Source organism: Musa acuminata, chromosome BXJ3-5 (genome assembly GCF_036884655.1).
Source record: "Musa acuminata AAA Group cultivar baxijiao chromosome BXJ3-5, Cavendish_Baxijiao_AAA, whole genome shotgun sequence".
NCBI lineage: Eukaryota > Viridiplantae > Streptophyta > Magnoliopsida > Zingiberales > Musaceae > Musa > Musa acuminata.
In genome coordinates, this window is record NC_088353.1 from 36,891,128 (window position 1) to 36,900,000 (window position 8,873).

General features: G+C 41.8%; 1 protein-coding gene across 1 annotated transcript; it reads left to right on the forward strand.

The window, feature by feature from the left end:
- Positions 1 to 3,024: 3,024 nt before the first annotated feature.
- LOC103985947 (ethylene-response factor C3-like) lies at positions 3,025 to 4,370 on the forward strand. Its single transcript, XM_009403800.3, has one exon. It carries the CDS (start codon positions 3,603 to 3,605, stop codon positions 4,302 to 4,304), a length of 702 nt encoding a protein of 233 aa, XP_009402075.2. The 5' UTR covers positions 3,025 to 3,602; the 3' UTR covers positions 4,305 to 4,370.
- The last annotated feature ends 4,503 nt before the right edge of the window (positions 4,371 to 8,873 follow it).

Genomic DNA, 8,873 nt, shown 5'->3' on the forward strand with positions numbered 1-8,873 from the left:
GAGGAAATTTCTCTATTGCATTGAAGAAAATTTTCTATTCTATTAAGGCAAATCCTTCCTTCTTATCTGTATTAATAGGAGAGAAAAATCTTTAAATAAAACTTCTTCAATAATTATTCTTATCTTCTATTATTTAGACAAACGAATGATATGATTTGATTTTGGACTATATCAACACATGAGAATCTTGTAATATTATAATGAAATCACTATGGAAAGACCAAAGTTTATACCAAACCTGAGAAATTTAATTACCTAAATTAATAAAAATGAAGCTCAATCTTGGGTTGTTGCATAGCCACAGAAGGGCCGAACTCTCTCTAGTAAAAGAAAGACACAGTCCATTTGAAATCCAACTCCATCTCCAATTCAGCCCATCAGCACATACGGTGTTATTTTAGTATCCTCAACAAGAAAAGGAGAACCGATAAATCTGCAAGGAAGAGTCAGAGGTTCCAACACTCTGCCCCATCAAAAGCTTGTCAATCAAAGCTGCATGCTTCAATAATCATAAAGAATTCCGCACACTCGCCTGGGAGTGCACAGCTTCCACTTCATCCCTGCAAAACTCCAAGGGCATAAACAAGCACAAAAAGTCTCTCAGATTCATGCACCTTCCCATGGCAGGTGGACATGCAAGATAAGGAACGAAAGTAGACCATAAGCAACTCAACCAAACCGCACGTTTCCTCTATCCATTTCCTCCTCCTCTCTCACATGTCTCACGTTCCCGGCGACTCCGACTCCATGGCCTTCTCGCGTGCCTCTTACCCTGGAAGCATCCATTCCTGCAGTTGGATGCTGCCCTTCAATAGTTTGATGCACCCATTTTGTCTACTAGTGTTGAGGCTGACGCCTTACAGGTCACACTGGGGAACTTGTGATGTCACCAGGATTGGGCAGATGCACTGAACTTGAATCAATGTATCAAGTGGATGATTTAGTCTAAAAGATAACATTTCGACGAGTGACATGCAAGTACATATATTATCTTACACAGGGTTGTCACAATGTAAATGATTCATGGATGGCTTTGATCCTACCAACTGATAGAATGTCAGAGAAGACAAATCCATTGCTTGGTGGAGAAGCGCATAACATTGACTTCTATTTAGGCTGTAACCTCAGAGAGCAAGGAACAGGAGCTAATGTAGTGCATCGATGTTACATGAGAATCTTTGATGGAGGTTGTTTTCGTGACTCGTGTCAAATCTATATTAAAGATTTATGGTCTCTTTTTCGATTTTTATGAAACCCCAAGTGGTGCCTTATAATACCAAGTTTGCAACTTCATTCTATCGGAATGGTTGTGTGGAATACGTAGGTCGCATCCATCCACCTTCATCGAAGGAGGCCATTCTAATGGCTGCTGGGGAATCCCTTGTGAGGAAATGAACCTAGAACAACTTTGACTGATAGCTCATCATTGCATACTTCACTAAAGCTCAGTGTGTTATGAACCTGATAAGTGTGAACTTGAACTTACAATTATTTATTTACAGGAATTAAAGCTGTTCATCCATCGGCTACTCATGACTGATGAACAATTTATGTTTCCCTTCACCCGTTTGCTCTGAGGTGGAAGGAGCTTTGCTTCTCGAGCTGTATGACTCTGATTCCTGAATTCAAGTTAGGCTTTGCAGTTCAAATCGTGAAGCCTATTAATGCTTCCTCATTATCAGCGAAACCTTCTTCGATGGAAGAATTCGTCGTTGAACCGATGATTCAGCAGACATTTCAAGAGGAAAACTAAAAGATGATCTTTCCTGGAACTTGTAGGCCACTTGTTTACATCATCTTGATGAGGTACTGCATGATACAAGACGAGAGAAACTATGAACCCTACTAACAGTCTCCTTGTATGCTTTGACTTGAACGCTTTCAATTCCCTCCTTACTAATGTGAAATCCTTGTGACTTCACCTTCGCCATCGAAAGGATTAGAAGGCCAGTGGGCCATAGACGATGAGGGGACATGGAAGCATGTCCTTGTTCTCTGCATCTGGTGCACATCAAAGCAGGGGGATGCATGCTGCCTAACACTGAACCATTGTGTTCAAAGTACCACCAGCTGAGAAAAGAGACATGCAAAGGGACATCACAGTTCTGTGGATGGTTCACCTCATCTACGAGACCTCGTTGGCTTATTTGCCATGATCTTTGAGGAGCCAACGCAGCTCCCTGACATGATCAGATGTTGTTCCAAGTATGGTAGGTCTCTTTTAAGCTAGAGGTGTACAATGATGAGCCTACGAACTTCGATTCATTGAACTGGGAATGTAGTCTGATGATTGGGGTCCCGAAACACCAAGCTTGTTTGAAGAGTCCCTAACACACAACTCTCTTCCCTACAATCAGCTCAGTGGACATTCTGATTAGAGACTGCAAGGCAGTAAACCATGGAGATCTTGTGATGCCGCTATGTACTTCACCTTCTGTTTTTGGCTTTCATCAGTCATTGTACTCAAGATGAGATCAATCTGACATCTTCAAACACCACTTGATTCAGCCACTCACTTCACTGAAAAAGTGTTAAGGACATCAACCTGGAGTTTTATGGCCTCATGATCCATGTTACTTGGCCATTTGAAATGAAGCTGTTCTTCCCACACCACTAATAGATTCAACAAAATATTTTATGGCTTCATGACAGGCTACTTGGCCAGGCTTAATATTTCATCCTGACTTATGTAATCTATTACTGTCATTGCTGTCAGGTAAATAAACATAAAGCAAAGGGAGGTCAAGAATGCCACAGGATAACAGGGGCAGCAGTCTTTATAATGGGGAATATTTCCACTCTTACTGCCTGCCAATTCAAGGGGATCTGTATGTGGACTTCTTCTGCCGATGTATCATCTCGTGCACATTGCAAGAACCTCGTTTCTATTCCACCAATCTAAAAGTACTGCCGATGGACACTTGTCCACAGCAGCACAGAGCCTGAGAAACCAGGATCTGGATGCCATGAAGACTATGGGGGTTATTGCATTCATAGGTAGGAAGAAGTTGTAGCCCACCTTCATGGATTGATACTTGCAAGGGGTGAAATCCCAATACCTCAAACAAAAATGCTTTTGATTAATTCTCCTTGATGATAGAAGCCATGCCTTGCCTTCCTCAGCTCTTTCACTTTCACACTAGAGTTTGCACAGGTCACCAATGCAGCACTCTAACCCAGCTCTGCGAGAGAGAGAGAGAGAGAGAGAGAGAGCGTGTGTGTGTGGTGGCTGCAAATACAAGAGGACAGCACAAGAGATCTCCCACCAAAAACTGTCACCCTGCAGCGATGGCTTCAACACGGGACATGGAGCCACGAAGTGGCCACCAATGATGTCACCGTGCTCTCTCACGGATACTTCACCCGACCGCTGCCGCCGTGCGTGGCTGACCCACGTGCTCCTTTGGCCCGGCACGAACCTTTTCCCGCCACCCGCAACTCCCAGGTGGCCCCAGTCAATCTATCCATCGATTCCCCCTCTCTCGTTCAAGTATAAGAAGGAGCGGGCTTAGATCCTGTCGACTGGACGAGCTCGAGCACGAACAAGGAGGTGGGAGACACCCTGATTTCGCTCTCTCCTCATCCCTTCCTTTCTCCCCCCCATGGACTACTCCCTCTTCCAGTCGCTACACTCGCCGGAATCTTCCACTGGCTCCGGCGACCCCTTCCCCTGGACCGGCGTCGGGCTGTTCTACCCGGACGTTCCTGTCCCGTTCGACATGAACGACTCCGAGGAGATGCTCCTCCTCGGAATGCTCGCGGAGGCCTCCGGTAAGGCGTCGTCCTCGTTAGAGGCCTGCGAGCGCAGCCCAGCCCAGCCCAAGGAGGAAGAGGTGGATTCGCGGAGCAAGGTGGCGGACGATCCCAAGGTGAAGTCGTACCGGGGGGTGAGAAAGCGGCCGTGGGGGAAGTTCGCGGCGGAGATCCGGGACTCGACGCGGCACGGCATACGGGTGTGGCTGGGAACGTTCGACAGCGCGGAGGCCGCGGCGCTGGCGTACGACCAGGCCGCCTTCTCGATGCGGGGCTCGACGGCGGTGCTCAATTTCCCGGTGGACCGGGTGCGGGAGTCGCTGAACGGCATGAAATGCTGGGAGGAACAGGAGGAGGAGGGGGTGTCGCCGGTGGTGGTGCTGAAGAGGAAGCACTCCATGAGGAGGAAGTCGATGGGCAAGAAGGCAAAGCAGAGCGAGACGAGCATTCGTAGCGCGGAGAGCGTGTTGGAGCTAGAGGACTTAGGAGCAGAGTACTTGGAACAGCTTCTCACAACATCAGAGGTTGTGCCAATCCATGCTCAGTGTTAAGCATCTGTCTTGTGTTTTTTCTGTGGGAAATCTCTCCCCTGTTCATCAAATATCTTTCTTGTTTTGTTCTTCCAGTTGTCCAAGTAATAAGAACCTCCTTTTTACTTGGCTACGTTTGTGATAGTAAGAGATTTTGAGATCTTACTTCCCCCTGATGCAACTCATCAGCTCCCAATCCTGTAAAGTTTCAAGTATGTACAAAACATAGTTGCACTTCATGACACAACACCTGCCTTAGCTCAACTCAGATCTTGTATCAAACTTCTCAGCCACTTCAACTTGTTTTTGTAGGCAGAAGAGGAAGTGAGAATTATCCCATAATGAAATTTATGTTAACATGGCTGTCCAAAGACTTCTCTTCCTCTGCTTTTGTTGAAAGGATTTATGTTAGGAGTATAACTCCCAGTTTCCATCACCATTAACATTTTTAAAGACAAGGCTTCCTTCCTCCATGTGCTATGGAGAGAATGATGCCATAATCTGTGTCTTTGCCATGGCAATCTTAATTTTGGTACTCTTCTACTATAAGATGTTCAAGCGTTATGGATACTGGAAAGGAATCCAGCAATGCCTGCCATCACATTGATCACATGCTGGTCATGGTCAAAGCTGGTTAAGGTCATGATAAAAGCAATCTTACTTCTTATTTTTCTTGACAATTTCAAGCATTGTCTTATCTTTGTGTTCACTTAATTAAGATGATGGGTCTATCAAACAAATTGCATGTTGCTAACTTTCATCTCCAATATATATACAGAAAAGGTCTGCTTATTTCTTTTGATGAAGCTAAATCATCTTTAGGCCAATGTGTGTTTGGCCATAAACAGAGTAATCAACTTTTTTTGTTTTCTTGAGATTTTGGTCATCAACCACAAGCAAGAATTCCTGCTGAATGCCTCACATGATGTTTCCAAGGAGCTTCTGTGAAGGAATAATGAAAGCCTCATTCTGTGACAGCAGGCTGCAAGATTATCAAGTGGCAAGTTTGACATCTCTTCTTCTTTGGTCGCGCACACTGAAAGAACACAAGAACGTAGCGTATGGCAATCTGCAGGGCAAGTTTGACATCTCTTCTTCTTTGGTCATGCACACCGAAAGAACATAAGAATGTAGCGTCTGGCATTCTGCAGGGTCATGAGAGTTTGGTGAAAGCTCAAGGTCAGATCCTTGTAGGACGTAAGACCATTCCAATAAGTGCTTTGATGAGGTTGGTTTTGATCATCTCACTAAGAAGGAAGTCTAATTTTGTCCCTTCTCCGACGAAAAGCAATATGAGATTTTTTCCCTCCGATGCTCAAATCATCAACGTCATGTCATAAAACACGGTAAAAAAGGGAAATAAAAAGATTATCTGCATCCGAGAAAAATTAAAGAAACATATTTGTTCGTGTTGATGTGCTTGATGGAGCTTGTTTATTTTCCACGTCAAAACCGAGGACAGGAATCGATTCCCAAATCGTTGGAGGAACCATTACCTTACCTTTCTTTGAGTCGTCATTTTCTGTGGATGTTATTCCCATGAAGCTTCCTTTGGTCTTGCAGAGTTTTCAACATGACTGCGGAGGACAAACATCAAAGAGAGATCTGTGGATCAGAATATGACCAATTCAGCAGTGTCATGGAATCACTCGGACACTGACTTGGCCCTCTTTTTCTACCGTTCTTTTTCCTGACAGCATGGACATCTAATTCAAGGCACAGTCGATAAGTAGAACAGCATGTTCTTTAATTTCTAGTGCTACTTGTCCCATCACCCATGGCATGGCAAAAAACTCTCAACACTGATGCCAATGGTAGACCAGTAAGGCATGTTAGTTGTAAGAATTAAGTTGGGAAGCTGTCAGTTTGTCCGATTCTCTGAATTATTTAAGGATAAAATTAAATCTTTTATATTTATCTCAAAAACACTTTACAACTTTAAAACTTTATATATTTCATGGGTTAATATAGTCCTCAAAGATATATTACATTAATTATATTCAAAATAAATTATTTTTTTTCAAGAAATATTTTCAATAACCCAGGATTGAATATATACCTATTCTTTAAGAACTCCATTATGAAATATTGATTTGACATCTATTTATAATTTTTTTTATTTCATTTAAGCTGTTAGGAAGATAAATAATTTTAGTGTCGTAAATTAACCAACTAGTGCAAATTCTTCTTTATAGAAGATCCTATATTGTTTTTCTGTATCTTTTTACAACCAATCGGGCTTTGTATTTCTCCACTTTCCTTTTTGTATTTTCTTTTGTTTTAAAGATCCATTTAATACCGATAATTGGGTGGTCTTCGAAGTGTAGTAAACTCCCGTATATCATTTTTGTTAATACCATGAATCTCCTCATTAATAGCTTGTCATCGTTTTTCTTCTCTACAAGCTTCTTCGAAGATTAATGAATCATATCCCGTAAAAAGATAAAATAAAGAATGTTCATCATTGTTAGTATCAATCATTCTAGTCACATTATATAGCTCTTGAATTATGTTGCTCATCACTTTTTCAGTTTCAAATCTATTGTTCATCAAACTCAATATCTCTTGACATCACAACTTTGTTTGTGATAGGATTATGGAGTTTATATCTATTGAAATTGTCTGCATAACCTAGCAAAATATATTTCTGACTTTTATCCTCTAGTTGGTCTCTTTTCTTCTAGTATCTTGGCAAATGTAACACTTCTAAAAATTCTTCAATGATCGACTCTTATTTCTACAAGCTCCATACTTCTTCTTGTAGGGAAATCTGGGGGCAACATCACATATGCAATAAAAGAATAGAAACAAAAATCTCAGATTTTCATAAAAAGATTTTATCATTGTGCGAAGATTGATATGCAAAAACCCACGAAACTAAAAACCACGTGTGATATAGTTGTGTTACCTAGGGAGATCGTATATCTTCGAAATCTAACATATCAGTGGGAGAGGATGAAGGATGTCAACTGTCATTTTCTCTAGCGGTAATCCACACGACAAGAGCTGCGAAGACACTTATCGAGGGCGACGACCACTGTGATCAACTGTGCACTGGTGCACCTCCATGCCTTATGATCATCCATCTCGTCATCATCGGCTCCTTGGCATCTCGGTGCATCTCCATGCGTTGCGATCGTCCATCTCAACCTCGTGGATCTCGCTATCGTCTCCATGCTCCTGCTGCGCCTCCTTATGTAATTACAATATAATCTTAGGCACGCAGGCCTGACACTAAACGAGAAAAAATAGAGACTCATAGGGCTCAATAATAATAACAACAACAACAACAACAACAACAACAACAACAACAACAACAACAACAACAATAATAATAATAATAATAATAATAATAATAATAATAATAATAATAATCACATCATACGGTCCATGATCATCCATCCATATCATACATCACATGTACGTATCATTATATAAGACTACTAGATAAATAATAATGGTTAATTAAATCTTTTAATTAACTAATATTTTTTTAAAATTTGAGACATATAAGAAAATTTTGAATTATGAAGGGTATTTAGGTAATTTGGATAGAAAGGACAAACTATAAAATTTTTAAAATTTACAAGGGTAAAATTATCCTTTTGCCCAAAAAACCCTAATGCCTTTCCATGCTACTCCGTTGCGGTCATCACCACCTTGTTGGCGATCGCCTTTGTGGGGGGTGGGGGCATCGCACTTATGGGGGCCATTGCGAGTGATCGCCACGGGCGAGCCCAGCCCCCCGTAAGCGATTCGCCCGTGAGCAGCACCCCATTTGCGAGCGAGCGCTACTGCAGGCGTTATCTTGCCTGCCTGCGGGCACCAGCCGCAAGCACCTGCACGCAAATGGCAACAACAATTGTTGCCCTTTCTCACTTTTTGCGTCAACATTTTTAACATCAAAAGCCTCTTTAAAACATAACACATGTAATTCAAAACTAATCTTATGCACAAATAACATGAATCTGATACCACTGTAGGAAAATTTGGGGCGACATCACATCACATACGCAGCGGAAGAACATAAATAAAAATCCAGATTTTCACAAAAAGGTTTCATCGTCTGTGAAGATTAGTGCGTAAGAAACCCACAAAATTGAAAATCATGTGTGAGATAGTTATGTTACCTAGAGAGATTATATATCTCTAAAATCCTACATATCTGTGCGAGATGATGATGGAGGTCAATTGTCTTCATCTCTAATAGTGATTCACACGATAGGAGCTACGAAGACGCTCATCGAATCACTACCCAAATCTTCATACCTACTGGCTGAGGATGAGAAGGGAAGAGGAGAATAGGAGGTGGCAACAAATAAGGTTTTAACTTATGGCCCTTTAGTTCCTCTTATTTATAGAGACCCCCTGTCAACTTAACCCTAATGGATCTTACCATATTGGGCACTGGATCTCCATTCAACTACCCAAATCTCTTAGATTAGTGGGTCTCTACCCAATAATATCTCTTTAACTCTTATTAGATCTCATCTATAAGATCTAATATTTTAGGAGCTTATTGGATATCCAATAAGATAGGAACTTCACCGAATATCTCATATCTGAACCTCTATTCGTCGCAAAACCTAC

Coding starts and splice junctions, on each gene's coding strand:
- LOC103985947 (XM_009403800.3), top strand. CDS start 3,603: ATGGACTACTCCCTCTTCCAGTCGCTACACTCGCCGGAATCTTCCACT.